Source organism: Thamnophis sirtalis, unplaced genomic scaffold (assembly GCF_051295495.1).
Source record: "Thamnophis sirtalis isolate CommonGarterSnake01/CBP01778 unplaced genomic scaffold, rThaSir2_p1.2 scaffold_9, whole genome shotgun sequence".
NCBI lineage: Eukaryota > Metazoa > Chordata > Lepidosauria > Squamata > Natricidae > Thamnophis > Thamnophis sirtalis.
In genome coordinates this window covers 3501470-3519975 of record NW_028261389.1, presented here as the reverse complement: position 1 = coordinate 3519975, position 18506 = coordinate 3501470, and the positions used below count along the sequence as shown (strand labels likewise).

The following is an 18506-nucleotide window of genomic DNA, read 5'->3' as shown; positions in this document are numbered from 1 at the left end:
CGTGCCATTTCTTTAATTCTCATGCCGACGTGCAGATAACAGCATCGAGGAGATCCAGGGCTTGGAGAACTGCCACAACCTGACCTACCTCAGCTTGGCGAACAACAACATCAAAGCCATTACCGGCTTGGCAAATTTGCCCCTCAAAACTCTCTGCCTGGTGAGTTTTCATCGGTTGCCTGAGATGGACTTCTCTCCGGACCTAATCTGTTGGGTTGTCGTAAACGATGGTGAGGCTTGAAGCCCTACATCAAAGGTGGAGAACGGGGGACCTTGGATGACTCGTGGACTTCAACTCCCAGAATTCCTGAGCCAGCATGGCTGACTCAGGAATTATGGGAGTTGAAGTCCATGAGTTGTAAAGGGGCAATAGCCAGCATGGCTGACTCAGGAATTCTGGGAGTTGAAGTCCGTGAGTTGTAAAGGGGCAATAGCCAGCATGGCTGACTCAAGAATTCTGGGAGTTGAAGTCCGTGAGTTGTAAAGGGGCAATAGCCAGCATAGCTGACTCAGGAATTCTGGGAGTTGAAGTCCGTGAGTTGTAAAGGGAACATAGCAATAGCAGTAGACTTATATACCGCTTCATAGGGCTTTCAGTCCTCTCTAAGCGGTTTACAGAGAGTCAGCATATTGCCCCCAACAATCTGGGTCCTCATTTTACCCACCTCAGAAGGATGGAAGGCTGAGTCAACCCTGAGCCGGTGAGATTTGAACCGCTGAACTGCTGATCTAGCAGTAGCCTGCAGTGCTGCATTTAACCACTGCGCCACCTCGGCTCTTTAGCCAGCATGGCTGACTCAGGAATTCTGGGAGTTGAAGTCCGTGAGTTGTAAAGGGGCAATAGCCAGCATGGCTGACTCAAGAATTCTGGGAGTTGAAGTCCGTGAGTTGTAAAGGGAACATAGCCAGCATGGCTGACTCAGGAATTCTGGGAGTTGAAGTCCGTGAGTTGTAAAGGGAACATAGCCAGCATGGCTGACTCAGGAATTCTGGGAGTTGAAGTCCGTGAGTTGTAAAGGGAACATAGCCAGCATGGCTGACTCAGGAATTCTGGGAGTTGAAGTCCGTGAGTTGTAAAGGGAACATAGCCAGCATGGCTGACTCAGGAATTCTGGGAGTTGAAGTCCACGGGTCATCAAAAGGGCCAGGATTCCCCACCCCTGCCCTTCCCTTTAAGAATCTGGGTTTATTCTCAGTTAATTTAAGGACAAGCATCACCTGGACAAGGTGGGCTTGGACGTAATTCCACCCTCCGTTTTGCAGTGTGGGGAGATACAGACAATCCTCGACTTACAACACTTCTTTTAGTGACCTTTTAAAGTTACAAGAAGTGACTTCTAGCCATTTTTCACACTTAACTATTGTTGCAACATCCCCCGTAGTCCCACGGTTAAAATGGAGATGCTTGGCAACTGACTCGTACTTATGACGGTTGCTGTGTCCTAGGACACATGATCCCCTTTTACGACCTTCCATCCATTGGTTCAGTGGGTTTTGTCCCGTTTTACGACTTTCCTTCCCGCATTCGTTAAGCGAACCACTGCGGTTGTTGAATGAGCCACAGCATGACGGATCGTTAGGTCCCTCTGCCTTCCCCCTGGACTTCGCTTGTCGGGAGGTCGCAAAAGGGGGGGATCGCGTGACCCCTGGGGACAACGCGACCGTCATAAATACGAACCAGTGGCCAATCCGTCTGAATTTGGATCGCATGACCCCCCCACGGGGACGCCACAACGGTCGTAAGCGTGAAGAACGGTCACCGTTCCCCTTTTTTCCCCCCAGTGACGACGTGGTGGTCGCTAAATGGACTCTTGTGAGTCGAGAACCCCCTGTATATCAAATGATGTGGGCTGATGCAAGCAATGTGGGTCCTTGATTTATGCATCGGATTTCCCCCAAAACAAACAAACGTGATTTGGATATTGGAGGCTGGTGATTGTTTTGGCAGCAATCGAACCAGATCGAGAAGGCGGTTGGCTTGGAGAAACTCAAAGTCTTACAAGTCTTGGATCTCTCTGGCAACCAGATCAACAGCTTGGAGGGTCTGGAAGATCACCTCCTCCTGCAGGACATCAACCTGGAAGATAACCAGGTAAGATGGACACAGCTCAGGAGACTCCGCGGCCAAGCGCTCGGGGTGTGTGGGGGGGAGATTCCTCCTCTCAACCTCTTGCAGTGGCCAGGAGAAGCACAGCATGAGGCTTTTCCCAGAATCCTTCTCTTTCGGATATGGTGGTGGTGGTGGGGAGGTTGAAGGAAAAGAAGGGAGGGGGAGCTACTTTCAAAATGTGCTTGAGAAAATGGACACTGTAAATCGGACACACCCTTTTTTGAGTAGCTATTGTTTTGCATAGTTTGTTATGCAACTGAGCCATCATCTCTCTAGCCATCATATCTTTGTTTATCCATCCATCATCCATCCATTTATTCATTCTATCATCTATCGTCCATCCTAGTATATAACCAACCAACCATCCATACTCTTTATCTATCTATCTATCTATCTATCTATCTATCTATCTATCTATCTATCTATCTATCTATCTATCTATCTTTTATCTATCTCTATTTAGTTCTATACATTCTGTCTATCTATATCTATAATTTATCGCTATTTAGTTCTATCTTTCATTCTGTCTGTCCATCTATCTCTATCTATCTATCTATCTATCTATCTATATCTATCTATCTATCTATCTATCTATCTATCTATCTATCTATCTATATCTATCTTTTTATCTATCTAGTTCTATCTATCATTCTTTCTTATCTATATCTCTTATCTCTATTTAGTTCTATCTATCACTCTCTGTATGTCTATCTATCGATCTATCATTTATCTTTAGTTCTATATTATTCTGTCTATCTATATCTATATATCTTTTTATCTATAGTTATCACTCTATCACTCTATCACTCTATCTATCTATCTATCTATCTATCTATCATCTATCTATCTATCTCTAATGCCTGTCTGTCTCTATGTATCATGTCTGTTTATCTTTTGTCTGTTTATCATGTCTGATCATCACATTTAACGTCTTTATTATGTATGTATGTCTATCTCTATCTATAGCTAGCTAGGTAGCTAGCTAGCTAGCTACACACACACACACACACACACGCACACACACACACACACAAAACCCCATCCTCAGCTACTAAAAATCTCCAACCTTCCCTATTTGGGCCTCTGGAATGTCATAAGCCTTTCCGGTATAATTTCAAACATAACTTCAGAGCAACCTTCTCCCAACCCGAGATATTTCAGGATTACGATGCCCAGGACACTCATCCAGCAGCCTCCACATCTGGAGGGCCTCTCTTGGGGGAAGCTCAAAAGCCATGAGGGTTAGAAACCTGAGTTTCTTGGTTCTTTTTTCTTTTCTTTTCTGTTTCCTTCCTGCGCAAGGGAGATGCGGAAAGTTTTACATGCCGCCTGCTGTTTGATGGGGCTGCTGCATCCCTCCTATCCCTCCAGGATTTTGAAGCCTCCTCCTCCTCCCTCTTTTCCTTTCACCCATTCCATTCTTCCTCTCGTCCACAGGTGTCTGAACTGAGCGAGCTGGAATATATTGAATCTCTGCCTCTGCTGAGAGTGTTTAACCTGTTGAAGAATCCCGTTCAGGTGAGGAGGGGGGAGAGTCAAACCATCAATGAAATATTGGGACATGGCAAATTTTTATTACTCTAATGCAGTGTTTCTCAACCTTGGCGACTTGAAGTCCTGTGGACTTCAACTCCCAGAATCCCCCAGCCAGCATAGCTGGCTGGGGAATTCTGGGAGCTGAAGTCCACAAGACTTCAAGTCACCAAGGTTGAGAAACACTGCTCTAATGTCATTTAGTAGGACGATTAAGGGACAGGAAATGATTGGAGGTAGCGTCTGCCAAGAGAAACTGGAGAGAAAGCAGATAGTGCTTTGGATTGTGAGATAGCAATGGCACTTAGATTTTTTACAGGTCGTCCTCGACTTACAACATTTCGCTTAGTGACCAAAGTTTCAACGACACTGAAAAAAAGGAGCATAGGGCCATTTCTCACACTTACAACCGTTGCAGCATCCTCACGGTCACGTGACTTAACATTCAGATGCTTGGCAACTGATTCGCATTTATGACGCGAACTGTTATAAGTCAGAGACTCCCTGTACCCTCTTATTTCTGAGCGTTTCTTCCTTCTCTATTTCCCAAACTACGCGAGGATCATCTGATGAAATAACTTTTCTTCTGTTAGCCTGAAATCGAACCCATCTCTGCCTTTTCCTCAGGAGCAAGAAGATTATTGGCTCCTGGTGATTTTTATGCTGCTCCGTCTGACCGAACTGGATCACAAGAAGATCTCCGTGGAGGAAAAGGTAAATGCCCCCACCTCAGAAAGATGGAAGGCTGAACCTTGAGCTGGTCAGAATCGAACCGCTGGCAGAGTTAAGCCTGCAATACTGCGTTCTAACCTCTGCGCCATCACAGATAGATGATAGATAACAATAGCAATAGCACCTTGACTTATATACTGCTTTACAGTGCTTTTACAGCTCTCTGTAAGTGGTATATAGAGTCAGCCTCTCGCTCCCCAACAATCAGGCTCCTCATTTTGCCCACCTCAGAATGACGGGTGAGTCAACCTTGAACCAGTCAGGATCGAACTGATAGCAGTGGGCAGAAAGCCTGCAATACTGCAGTCTCACCACTGTACCATCATGGCCCTTCCTTCCTTCCTTCCTTCCTTCCTTCCTTCCTTCCTTCCTTCCTTCCTTCTTCCTTCCCTTCCTCTTTCTCCCTTCCTTAGTACTTACCAATAGCACTTAGACTTATATAGCACTTCACAATGCTTTTACAGCCCTCTTTAAGCTGTTTATAGAGTCAGCCTCTCTTGCCCCCAACAATCGGGGTCCTCATTTTACCCACCTCAGAATGATGGGTGAGTCAATCTTGAACCAGTCAGGATCGAACTGATAGCAGTGGGCAGAATTAGCCTGCAATACTGCAGTCTCACCCCTATACCACCATGGCCCTTCCTTCCTTCCTTCCTTCCTTCCTTCCTTCCTTCCTTCCTTCCTTCCTTCCTTCCTTCCTTCCTTCCTTCCTTCCTTCTTCCCTCCCTTCCTTCCTCTTTCTCCCTTCCTTAGTACTTACCAATAGCACTTAGACTTATATACCGCTTTGTAGTGCTTTTACAGCCCACTCTAAGCTGTTTACAGAGTCAGCCTCTCTTGCCCCCAACATTCTGGGTCCTCATTTTACCCACCTTGGAAGGATGGAAGGCTGAGTCAACCTTGATCCGGTCAGCATCGAACTGCTGGCAGTCGGCAGAAGTTAGCCTGCACTGCTGCATTCTAACCACTGCACCACCTTGTGACTTGAGGACTACCCTGTATGCATAATTGACCTACATTTTCCCTTTTCCTCACGGGGATCAGGTCGCCGCTGTGAACAAGTACGACCCCCCTCAAGAAGTGGTGGCTGCTCAGGACCACATGACTCACATCATGTACAGCATGATGCAACCCCAACACATCTTCAACAGGTGACCCCCCCCCTCCTCCTCCTCCTCCTCCTCCTCCTCCTCCTCCTCCTCTTCTTCTTCACACGAAGTAGGCTTCTACAGCCTTTCCTCTCATCTCCTCCTCTTTCAAAACTGGAAATCTGGAAATTCCGGTTTATTCTTAGAAAATCCTTTAGGACTTTGGAAGGCTTTGACTGTTTGAAGTTTTAAAAGTTTTTTTGGTTTTTAACCCGCTCTTTTAATTTTGAAAGAAGACCCTGGTTACATGACGTAAAATCACATCGGTCCATGGTCTACTACGCCGCCCAACGGAAGTTCATCTGTTACAATAATGAGAATACTGCAATGTGCTCTACATGGGGCTGCCCTTGAAGTGCATCCGGCGACTGCAGTTAGTTCAGAATGCGGCCGCGCGAGTGATAGTGGGCGCACCGCGGTTCGCCCACATAACACCCATCCTCCGCGAGCTGCACTGGCTACCTGTTGATCTCCGGGTGCGCTTCAGGGTGCTATTGACCATCTTTAAAGCCCTTCATGGTAGTGGATCTGAGTACTTGAGAGACCACCTTCTGCCGATTACCTCCCTCCGACCGATAAGATCGCACAGACTGGGCCTCCTCCGAATCCCATCCGCCAGTCAGTGCCGACTGGCGACTACACGGAGGAGAGCCTTTTCTGTTGCAGCTCCGACCCTGTGGAACGATCTCCCCGTCGAGATACGCACCCTCACCACCGTCCAGGCCTTCCGCGCAGCCCTCAAGACCTGGCTCTCCCAACAGGCCTGGGGATAAGCTTCTAATTTGCCCCACCCGAGTGTTGAATGTTGAATGCAAGTTGTGTTTTTATTACTTTATTTTGTTCACATATTGTTTATTTTGAATTGCACCCCCTCCCTAATGATTGTAAGCCGCCCTGAGTCCCCTCAGGGAAAAGGGCGGCCTATAAATCTTAATTAAAAAAAAAATACTAAAAATACTCACACAGGGGTTTTGTTGTCCAGCGTCCTTCTTTGCCCAGCTGAGGAACCTCATGAAGGTTCTACATCTCTCCCCCTCCTACAGCACCCTGCCCAGCCTCGATGCGCCCTACCCCATGTTGGTCTTGACTGGGCCGTTGGCTTGCTGGAAGCGAGAACTCTGCCACAGGCTTTGTCGGAAGTTCAACAACTATTTCAGATACAGGTAGGAGCCCTACGCGTTTGGGAACCTTTGAGGAGTTGGGGGAGGCAGAACGTTCTCGAGGAAGGGGGGGGAATTAGTAGAAAGGGGTGTATACGCTGCAGTCTTTTCTAACGGATCTGGTTTTCTCATTGCCCACCGTGTTGGATTGAAAGAGGGAGGTTAACAGCTCCTTCTCTTTCTGCTTTGCTTCCTTCTCAGCCCCTGCCATACCACCAGGAATCCTTATTTCGGAGAAGAGAACAGATTAGACTACTATTACATATCTCAGGAGGAATTTGACAAGATGGTGATCACGGTAAGGGAGGGAATCAGTCTTTTGCAGAGTAACAAACGAAGTTATCTGCAGGTCCCAGCCCAGGTGTCAGGGTTCCAAATAGCACCCAAATGTAAATCAGAGTCCAAGGCAAAGTATTCCTCAAAGTCCCAATTGATGAAGACAGCCATGTTGGCACATCTGGGAAAATCCGAATTTGAAAGCTTCCTGGTTTTCCCCACCCAGTTAAAAGTTCAAGATCTTGCCCCCCCACAAGTCCATCCCATGGTCCAATCTCCCCCTGCCATGCTGGCAGTTCCACCCATCCAGTTCCGGTCAGGTGCAGAGGTGCAAAGACAAAGGATGACCTTGGCTTTCTAGAAAGAATGTTGTTATGGCTACGTAGCATCTAACTCCTTACAACCCCCCCCTCCCCCCATTTTCCCACCATAGAAAATTCATAGCAAAATAATAGAAAGCGTGGCAGGCCAAAGACCCCCCAAAAAAGATGGCTGCAGGCCTGACACCAGGTCCCACTCGGGATGGACAGAAGGATGGGGCATTTGGGCCTTCAGAGGTTGAAGGAATCTAGAAAGTTTGCTCTCTCGTGTGTCCCTCTGCCGCCTGCGTTGTCGTAGGTTGGTAACAATTGGAGGATTCGAAGAGGTGTCTTGTAATCTCAGCTGATGGGAAAGTTTGGTACAACAAAGCTGATAGAAGAGAATAGGACAGGAAACGGGGACGATGGGCCCCTTGGGTCTCTCTGAACTCGGTTGTTTTCTTGGACACGTTTTATGACAGACCCAGGTCACATCATCAGTGCTAGAAGGGATTGCGCAGACCCTGCTCCCTTCTAGGCAGGGCTCATTCCGAATGCTCGTCCTTTGCTATTTGCTTCACCCGGGCGTCCATTTTTGTTGTTTGTTTGTTTGTTTTCTTCTCATTCCAGGGGAAATTCATCGTCACTTTCAAATATAACGACTTCTACTATGGGCTGAGCCGAGAGATCATTGAAACCATCGCTAGGGAGGGGCTGGCCACCTGCGTGCATTTAGACATAGAGGTAGGAAGCCCCCCCCTGGCCTGGCGGCCGAAGCATTTTCAGGGCGGCGGGGGTTTATGCACTTGGGTTTAAACTGTGGTCTGGTTCAATGGAAGCAGGAAGGTCTGGAGAAGAATCCAGAGAACGGAGAGGCGGAAGGTAAGACTCCTGTGGCGGAAGGAGGGAAGAGAATTGTGGGGGAAAGAGGGCAGAGGGGCTGAAAGAGTCAGCAGACTCCCGTGAACCTATCTTAAACCAGTGCTTCTCAACCTTAGCAACTTTGAGATAAGTGGACTTCAACTCCCAGAATTCCCCCGACAAGCAGGCTTACTGTTGGGTAACAGTAAGAAGCTGAGTTCAATGTAGAGATATTTTAGACTGTGATTGTCAAAAAGTTATACCGTGTACGGGCTCTGGGAAGTCAGGGGGAGGGAAGGGAGGTGGGGATCTAGGGGGAGGGGGAGGGGGGAAATATAATAAGTGTTAAATTCTAAAGTATATGACTGCACCTGTATACTGTGGCTTTTTAATGTTAGTGTTAAAACAGAACAAACCGAATATATTGGAAGGTAATAGAAGTATACCGAAGGGAGGAGCTGAGTGAAAGAAGAAGGAGGGTGGAGAGTGTGAGAGTGAGGAGGAGGAGAGGGAAGGAAGGGAATGGATTAAGAGAGGGAGTGATAGGGTTAGGGTTAGATAGAGGGGGAGGGGAAGTAGGTGTAGAGGGGTATGTGAGAAGGAAGAATGAAAGTTGGAGGGGGTTGAAAGAGGGTGTATGGTGGGCCAAGGCGGTATACTCGGTTTTGTATTGTAGGGGGCATTTTCTATATAAGCGAGGGCTGTGTCTGTTACTCAATGTTATATGCCCCGGTTATGCACAGTAAACATGTGATTGTATAGAATGAAATGGAAATAAAAATATTATGAAAATTGAAGATAGTTGTACCAAAAGTGCTTTTTCAAGAGGCAACTCTCTCTCTCTCAAAGGGTGTCAGAAGTTTGAAGAATTCCTACTTCAAGCCACGATACATCCTACTGATTCCAGTGAACAAAGAGAAATATGGGGGTCACCTCCGAAGGATGGGCTTGTTCGGCAGACCGGAGATCGAGGAAGCTCTCCGTACGGTGGACATGTACACCAGAGTGAATCAGGATTGCCCAGGCTTCTTCGATGCTGTCATCAATGTAGGTCAGTCTGTTACTTTATAAACTAGGTTTAAAGCTAACCCTAACCAGAAGGATCACAATGAAATATCCATTGGAAGCAAATGGAAGTGGACCTCGGGTTGCACAGTTAACAGGCCCTTAACCCACAACTCCACTGTGGCTCTTTCTCAACTTTGATAACTTGAAGAGGCAGGGGCCAACTCCCAGAATTCCCCAGCCAGCATGATTTATGATGGGTGGACTTCAATTCCCAGAACTCCCTGGGCAGCATGTTTTAAGATGGGTGGATTTCAACTCCCAGAATTCCCCAGCCAGCATGATTTATGATAGGTGGACTTCAATTCCCAGAATTTCCCTGCTAGCATGATTTGTGATGGGTGGGAATTCAACTCCCAGAACTCCCTGGACAGCATGTTTTAAGATGGGTGGACTTCAACTACCAGAATTCCCCAGCCAGCATTCTGGGAGTTGAAGTCCTCCCATGCCATTTGCCAGGGACCACAAAAACTGGCCGTAAGTTACTTTTTTTCAGCGCCGTTATAACTGAACAGTCACTAAACAAGTGGTCGTAAGTTAAAGCCTACCTTGTTTTCCCCCAAAATAAGACCCAACTGGAAAATAAGCCCTAGAATGATTTTTCAGGATGCTCGTAATATAAGACCTCTCCCCCCCAAAAAATAAGACCCAGTTTAGATCGTCGGCAGGCATTTCGTACTGTATTTCCCCCAAAATAACAAAAATGAATATAAGACCCAGTCTTATTTTGGGGAAAACACAGTACTTAGATGCCAGATTACAAGAATGATCTGGGCTGCCAGCGGCTGCATCTTCTCCCAGCCTTGACCAAAGCGCTTCTCTTCTTCTCCCAAAAAACCCTCTAGATGATTACGACGAAGCCTTCTCCAAACTTAGCAGCCTTCTGGAAGAGTTCCTGGGGCTGGGGCAGCCTTCTGAATCCACAGCCTCGGTTCCTGCAGCCGACCGCAAACACGTTTCAGGTATTAAACACGGCTGAATCCTACAACTCCCACAATTCCTTGGAAGGAGAAAGTCTCATTGGGAAAGGAAACTTGGTGCCTGGAGCCTCCCTTATATATACAGCTTCTTAAAGTGACAGTAACCCTGCTGACTCATTCTCATTTCATCATCTCCGTTTGCATCCTTACAGCAGCTGGTCAGCTATTAAATCATCATTACCGTAACAATTTATTTATTAAAACCTTGGAGGGTGGCTCTTTAATATGAACCTTTGCATTAAGATGTTGAATTGGGAAAGGGATATGAACGGCTGGATATAATGGAAAAATGTGATGAAAATACGAGAATTTGTGTTCTGGGACAGACATTAGAAAGGGGTGGAATTAGAAAGCCCCGTAGACCAGCTAGCCGGCACACGCAGGCCTGTTTATTGATGTTTTATGGGCCGTTTTCAGGCCATTTTTGTCCCAAAAAATGACCTGAAAATGGCCGGAAAAGTGACGTGATTTTTGATCATTTTTGCCTGGTTTTGTGGCCATTTTCCAGGCCGTTTTCTGGGCTGTTTTCCGGCCATTTTTAGCATGAAAAAAATGACTGAAAACAGCCTGGAAAACAGCCAGAAAATGGCTAAACAGCAAGCCAAAAATGCCCCCAAAATGGCCATTTTACAGGCCATTTTCAGCCCTCTGGCGCTCTCAAAGACCAACATGCCAGAAACCAGAAGAGCAGCTGGTAATGACGTGTGTGGCCACATAGAGGGCCCTCCGTGCCACCTCTGGCATGCATGCAGTAGGTTCGCCCTATACCATGCCAGAAAATAGCTGTCCAATCTCTTCTTGAAAACCTCTGGGGATGAAGCACCCACGATTTCTGACGGCAGAGCCGTTCCACCGATTAACTGCTGTTTTTTTTCAGCCCCCAGCAAGGAGTCGCCTGCAGTTCTGAAAGTAAACGTCCTGGGGACCGACGGCGTTGCCCCCTCACCCACTCCCAACGAATTTATGGATTCTTCCGCCAAAAATTACTCCGCCAAGATATCAGCCCAGCTTTCATTGCAGAAGACTCGGGTGGTAAGTAAAAGACCAGGAACACGTTTTGAGCTTCCACTGCTCTCCTCTCCTCTGCCTTCTGTACATCCACACGTCAGGCACTCAGGGATCTTCCGTCCCAAGGACCGGCCCATAGATTTCCACTGCTCTCCTCTCCTCTGCCTTCTGTACATCCACACGTCAGGCACTCAGGGATCTTCCGTCCCAAGGACCGGCCCATAGATTTCCACTGCTCTCCTCTCCTCTGCCTTCTGTGCATCTGCACGTCAGACACTCAGGGATCTTCCGTCCCAAGGACCAGCCCATAGATTTCCACTGCTCTCCTCTCCTCTGCCTTCTGTACATCCACACATCAGGCACTCAGGGATCTTCCGTCCCAAGGACCGGCCCATAGATTTCCACTTCTCTCCTCTCCTCTGCCTTCTGTGCATCCGTGCATCAGGCACTGGACCCAGCTGTTCCTCCTCTTCCTCATCAGCCACCTCCAGACCTGGGGGCTGTTGACTCTCTATCTAAGGGCTGACGGACGGCCCAGGCTCCGCCTCTGTCTCTTTCTCTCTCTGCCAGCTCCACTCCTTCTTCCCCCTCGGAGCTTTCAGGTTGACTTGATCCTGACCCTCTCCCACGCCGCCTCCTCCTCCGATTTGGCTGCTGGAGGGGCTGGTAGCCAACAGGCCACAACAAAGGTGCTTTTCCCAAAAGGCAACTGGACATTCTTGGGTTTTTTTCCTTCGAAAAAAGAAAGTTCTTTGTCAGAATTGCCCTCATAGGCTTGAGCTTCGCAGTTGCTAACTGCCAGTCTGCAATGCAGCATGGGTGGAGGGAGCCAGTTGGGAGAGGGGAAGGCTGACTACTCATCATACCTTTTGGAGACACTATCCCAAGGTCAAAGCGCTGGGAATGGCAGGCCACCCAGTCTGCCCTTGAAGAGACATTTCCCAAAACGATTTATTCAAGTACGATTGGACAATAAGAGACCAGCAAGGGGGAGATACTGGGGAGGAAACAGATGGGGAAAGTTAACTGGCAGAGTTTGGTGTGTGAACTTCAGTTCTGGCTTTGCTATATTGTATACCTCTTGACTTTTAGTAAAGTATAAGGTAAAGGTTCTCCTCGCACATACGTGCTAGTCGTTCCCGACTCTAGGGGGCGGTGCTCATCTCCGTTTCAAACCCGAAGAGTCAGCACTGTCCGAAGAAGTCTCCGTGATCATGTGGCTGGCATGACTAAACGCCGAAGACGCACGGAACACTGTTCCCTTCCCACCAAAGATGGTTCCTATTTATCTACTTGCATTTTTTACCTGCTTTCGAACTGCTAGGTTGCCAGAAGCTGGGACAAGTAATGGGAGCTCACTCTGTTACGCGGCACTAGGGATTCAAACCGCCAAACTGCCAACCTTTCTGATTGACAAGCTCAGCGCCTTAGCCACTGAGCCACCGCGTCCCATCTAGTAAAGTATACCTTTCACTAAAAATGGGAGTTGAGGGTCTCCCTTCCCTAAAGGACCAAGTTGTGGCAGGTCTGACACATTTAGCTTCTCATCCAAGAAACGTCTGTAGGAGATGACCAGGCTGAGCCCGAGGGAGGAATCCAACGCATCGTAACCCTAACCCTTCCCACCCACAAGAGATCCAGGCCCAGCCCACCTTGAATGCCTTTCTTATCTCCCGCTCATTTCCCTTGACTGTTAGTAGCTCAGATTCTTGTAGAGTGCTTAAGCTTGCAGTAAATCTTCAGACTTGTTTGAACTGCATGGATCTCCTGATTTTCCTGGCGCTTGGCCACGTCTTCAGTTCAGAAGGTTGATTGTCTTCTCTTGCCCATCGTGAGAAGGACCTTTGATCCCAGGCTACTACTGGAGAAAAGTGTCAACATGACCAGATCCTCAAGGTCTCCCGTTCAAGGATACCAAGTCACAGGAAAGGATGGAATTGGGTAGGTCCAGTTTAATGGAGAGAAGGACCAGGGGAGACATGATAGCAGTCTTCCAATATCTCAGGGGTTGCCCCAAAGAAGAGGGAGTCAAGCTATTCTCCAAGGCACCTGAGGGCAGGACAAGAAGCAATGGGTGGAAACTAATCAAGGAGAGAAGCAACTTAGAACTGAGGAGAAATTTCCTGACAGTGAGAACAATTAATCAGTGGAACAGAAGTTGCCTCCAGAAGTTGTGAATGCCCCAACACTGGAAGTCTTTAAGAAGATGTTGGATAGCCATTTGTCTGAAACAGTATAGGGTTTCCTTTCTAGGCAGGGGGTTGGACTAGAAGACCTCCAAGGTCCCTTCCAACTCTGTTATTCTATTCTATTTTATTCTATAGAAGGAAGGAAGGAAGGAAGGAAGGAGCGAGAGAGGGAGGGAGGGAGGGAAGGAAGGAGGGATTCTCCAAGGCACCTGAGGACAAAACAAGAAGCAATGGGTGGAAACTAATCAAGGAGAGAAGCAACTTAGAACTAAGGAGAAATTTCCCGACAGTGAGAACAATTAATCAGTGGAACAGAAGTTGCCTCCAGAAGTTGTAAATGTTCCAACACTGGAGGTTGTTAAGAAGCTGTTGGATAACCGTTTGTCTGAAGTGGTGTAGGGTTTCCTGCCTAAGCAGGGGGTTGGACCAGAAGACCTCCAAGGTCCCTTCCAACTCTGCTATTCTATTTTATTTGAGGGGCTGCCCCAAAGAAGAGGGGATCAACATATTCTCCAAGGCACCTGAGGGCAGGACAAGAAGCAATGGATGGAAGCTAATCAAGGAAAGAAGCAACTTGGAAATAAGCTTTCTAAAAATCAACCAGTGGAAGGTGTTGGCACTCCATCCCTGGAGGTTTTTAAGAAGAGACTGGACAGCCACCTGTCTGAAGTGGTAGAGCAGTGGTTCCCAAACTTGGCAACTTTAAGACTTGTGGACTTCAACTCCCAGAATTCTCCAGCCAGCTCTGCTGGCTGGAGAATTCTGGAAGTTGAAGTCCACAAGTCTTAAAGTTGCCAAGTTTGGGAACCACTGTGGTAGAGGGTCTCCTGCTTGAGCAGGGGGTTGGACTAGAAGACCCCCACGGTCCCTTCCAGCTCTATTCTGATCGAGAAGCAAGAGGAGACATCCCACCACCAAAGGCCAGAGGGAGAAGGTGGGAGAATGTTCTAGAGTGATGGTGTCACAATGGGGAATTTCATCCCTGGAGGTTCTTTCCTTGCTAAGGACAGCCAGGGTCCATCCTCCCATATCTGGCGCTGCCCCCCCCTCCCCCCAGATGGAGAAGAGGAGTCGCAAACTAATCCGCTATCAACCAATCAGCAAAAGGCTTTCTTTCTGGAGAGAGGTAGGTGGCCCAATGGGAAGCATCCTGCCTCAGTTTCTCCCATTGGATCCTTCAAGCCTTCAAGAAGGAGGCAGCAGACCACTCTTAGACCACCATGCCCAGGGGGAAGTTTAGAGCTGTGTTTCTCAACCTTGGCCACTTGAAGATGTCCGGACTTCAACTCCCAGTATTCCCCAGCCAGCGAATGCTGGCTGGGGAATTCTGGGAGTTGAAGTCCAGACATCTTCAAGTGGCCAAGGTTGAGAAACACTGGTTTAGAGGCTAGGTTGGATGGACAGGTTTGAGAAAAACAACAGAACCAAACAGTGAGCACCAGTAATACCAATTTACAAGGCCTTGGTAAGGCCACACTTGGAATCCACAATTGGTCACCTCAATACAAAAAGATGTGGAGACTCTAGAAAGAGTTCAGAGAAGAGCAACAAAGAGGATTAGGGGACTGGAGGCTCAAACATACGAAGAACGGTTGCAGGAACTGGGTAGGTCTAATCTAGTGAACAGAAGGGGTGCTATAATAGAAGGCTTCCAATATTTGTGGGCCCCCCACAAGAAGATGGGGTCAATCTGTTCTCCAAAGCACCCGAAGGCAGAACAAGAAGCAACGGATGGAAACTAATCAAGAAGAGAAGCAACCTAGAAATTAAGAAATTTCCTGATAGAAGAATTAATTAAAATTAATTAATTAACAGCTTGCCAACCAGAGGTTATGGGTGCTTCAACACTGGAAGTTTTTAAAAGAGACTGGACAATCATTTGTCTGAAACAGTATAGGTCTTCCTGCCTGAGCAGGGGGTTGGTCTAGAAGACCTCCAAGGACCCTTCCAACTCTGTTATTCTGTTTCCAAGAAGGAAATGCAGTTAGCCATTGCACCTAAGATGCATTAAATTCTGCTAAGGTAGAGTAGACAGTACTAGCTCAAAACTGGTCAACTATTTTTATAATTTGCCTCGTATACTTATTGAGTTATTGTCTGAGTGAAATTTAGGGGTGAGGGATATGGAAATGTATGTTGCCCACAGTTCCTTCCTTCCTTCCTTTTATCCTGGATAATTGTTCACCATCTGGGATTCTTCAGCTCCTGGTTTTCTCAAGAGGTTCACATATACATTGTTGATGGGGAGGACAGCATGGCGTATTGCCAGGTTTCTAAACCTTGGCAACTTTAAAATGGGTGAACGTCAACTCCCAGAATTCCCCATCCAGCATGCTTTGAGAGGGGTGGACTTTGATTCCCAGAATTCCCCAGCCAGTATGGTTTAGGATGGGTGGACTACAACTCCCAGAATTCTCCAGCCAGCTGTCAGGTTTCCTAGAAATGCCCTAATTGATTCATGAGTATCAAGCCAAGTTTCAATACAAAACTAGTCATTTATTAGGAGCACCGTTAGGCAAGGCCTTTCCGCAGTCAGAACTGAGCTTTGCTTGGGTTATAGCTGAACTTTACCCCTGTTCCTTCCCTCCCCTCAGTCTGTGTCATAAATCACATTTCCCAATGAGGTGCACCCCTCCCAAGCCGCCTGCAGTAATCTGAGATCCAACTTCAGCCGAAAGCATGTGTGGAATGCGTCCCCTCCCGCCCTTCTCTCGATATGGCAACTTTAGGAGTTGACACCAGCAAGGTTTGAGATGGGTGGACTTCCAACTCCCAGAATTCCCTAGCTATCGATCTTTAAGGTGGGGAGAATCTCCACGCTCAGAATCCTGGAAGTCCACCCATCTTAAAGTTTTCAAGATTGGGAAACGCTCCCCTTACTGGTCACAGAAATTGGGTCACGCTCCATTTCCCAAGTTCACCTCCAACCAATGAAGGCAGGGAGATGCCTTCACGCAGGGGCTTTGAAGAAGAAGTCCCATGAACTTTCCACCAAGACCTTTTCTTCCATGGGTTCCTTCTTCCCAACCTTCATCTGCCATTGGTGTGTCTATCACAGTGTTTCTCAACCTTGGCAACTTGAAGATGTCTGGACTTCAACTCCCAGAATTCCCCAGCCAGCATTCGCTGGCTGGGGAATTCTGGGAGTTGAAGTCCAGACATCTTCAAGTTGCCAAGGTTGAGAAACACTGGTCTATCAGACCACCAGTGCCTGCCACCCCCACCACCCCCCAGGGGGAGAAGTGACCTCATGGATGCCCTAACTTTGACAAGGTTAACTGGTTGAAGAACTTGCTGTATGTCCCCCGGATAATGATCTGTGGCCAAACCTTGTGCTGAACCCCACACTAAGAGGGCTGATTGTGTTCCATCTCCAGGAAGAAGCATCCCTCCATCGAAGGCAGCGTCTGGCCAAGCAGGGCCTGACGGGCAAAACCATCTCCTCCTACTCCCGGCTGTTTGAGAGGTAAAAATGGATGACATCCCCCCCCCCAAAAAAGATTGAGAATGGTTTGCTCCAAAGAGGGGAGGGGGAGAAATCAGGAAACAATACAATACAATACAATAGCAGAGCTGGAAGGGACCTTGGAGGTCTTCTAGTCCAACCCCCTGCATAGGCAGGAAACCTTATACAAATGGCTATCCAACATCTTCTTAAAGACTTCCAGTGTTGGGGCATTCACAACTTCTGGAGGCAATTTCTGTTCCACTAATTATTTGTTCTGACTGTCAGGAAATTCTTCCTCAGTTCTAAGTTGCTTCTCTCCTTGATTAGTTTCCATCCATTGCTTCCTGTTCTGCCCTCAGGTGCCTTGGAGAATAGCTTGACTCCTTCTTCATTGTGGCAACCCCTGAGATATTAGAAGACTGCTATCATGTCTCCCCTAACAAAACACATGGGTTTATTACTGTTAATTTTAATTATCACCATTAGAAGAACTTTCCTGTGAAGGTAATCAACCAGTGGAACAGCTTGCCACCAGAAATTATGGGTGCTCCATCTCTGGAGGTTTTTAAGAAGAGACTAGATAGCCATTTGTCTGAAATGGGTCTAGGGTCTCCTGCTTGAGCAGGGGGTTGGACTAGAAGACCTCCAAGGTCCCTTCCAGCCCTAGGTCTCTATGATTCTATGAGACCAATAAGATACATATGATGGATTGATATGATGGATGTATAGATGGATGAGGGAGAGAAAAAGGCATAAGATACACAGACAGACAGATACATGGATAGATGGAACAGCTTTTCCACCAGAAACCATAAGCGTTCCATCACATTTGTCTGAAATGGGTATAGGGTCTCCTGTTTGAGCAGGGGGTTGGACTTGCTGGAAGTAACATCAGGTCCAGTTCCAAACTGATAGAAAGACGCTGAAATAAAATGACGGCAAGCTGCATTTTGGAAAGGAGGTCTCCAAAATGTTTATTTGGTAGCCAGAAACTACAGCAACATGTTTCCGGGGGTGGCTGACAAAATGGGGCTGAGAGTCCGTGGGTTTTCATACATTCTATGGGGCTTTGTCATTGAGATGCTTGTTCCTCTGGGGGGGGGGGGGGATGTCCTTTCATATTTTCATGGCTGTTGCCAGATTCCTATGGGGTCGTGTCAGGGTCATGGCTGGCTCTACAGGCAAAAAGCGGGGGAAATGCAAATCCTGGGTGTTTTGTTTGTCTGGGCTAATCTTGTCAGTTTCTGCTGCTTGCCTATTGTGCTGCTTATTCTGAGTCTCTGGCTGCCCTGTGTTTATGAATAGAGTGGCTTGGCTTTACAAAGTATCCATTCACAAAGCCTAATAAGCCTGCAATGGTGAACCTATGGCACCTGTGCCACAGGTGGCATGCGGAGCCATATTTGCTGGCGCACCAGTCATCGGCTCCGGCGCGTATGCGTGCACCAGCCAGCTGATTTTTGGGCCTTCCAGATAGCTGGGGGAGGCCATTTTCCCCCTCCTTGGGCTTCAGGAAGGCCTCTGGAGGCTGGGGAGAGCAAAAAAACAGGCCAAACGGGCCAACTGGAAGTTCATTGGGGCTGGTTTTTTCCGCCCTTCCTGAAGCCTAGCGAGGATGAAAAACTGCCTGCCTCCGACACAGAGCCCTCGACCGAGACTTCCCCAGACTCCAGGACTGCCCCACGTTCCTCCCCAAC

The 18506-nt window shown here is 47.7% G+C and overlaps 1 protein-coding gene across 3 annotated transcripts in view; it reads left to right on the top strand.

Annotated features, from left to right (window-relative positions):
• Positions 1-18506, top strand: part of LRGUK (leucine rich repeats and guanylate kinase domain containing) — a 31842-nt gene that overhangs the window by 10777 nt on the left and 2559 nt on the right. For 2 of the 3 annotated variants that reach the window (XM_087722677.1, XM_087722675.1), the window contains 12 exons: positions 36-160; positions 1949-2092; positions 3548-3628; positions 4271-4357; positions 5420-5526; positions 6567-6686; positions 6885-6981; positions 7889-8002; positions 8969-9170; positions 10030-10146; positions 11042-11196; positions 16739-16827. In XM_087722677.1, coding sequence (XP_087578803.1) covers positions 36-160; positions 1949-2092; positions 3548-3628; positions 4271-4357; positions 5420-5526; positions 6567-6686; positions 6885-6981; positions 7889-8002; positions 8969-9170; positions 10030-10146; positions 11042-11196; positions 16739-16827 — 1438 coding nt within the window. Of the gene's footprint in view, positions 1-35; positions 161-1948; positions 2093-3547; positions 3629-4270; positions 4358-5419; positions 5527-6566; positions 6687-6884; positions 6982-7888; positions 8003-8968; positions 9171-10029; positions 10147-11041; positions 11197-16738; positions 16828-17168; positions 17872-18506 lie in introns of those variants that run through there. The other variant, XM_087722676.1, reaches the window with a different exon arrangement.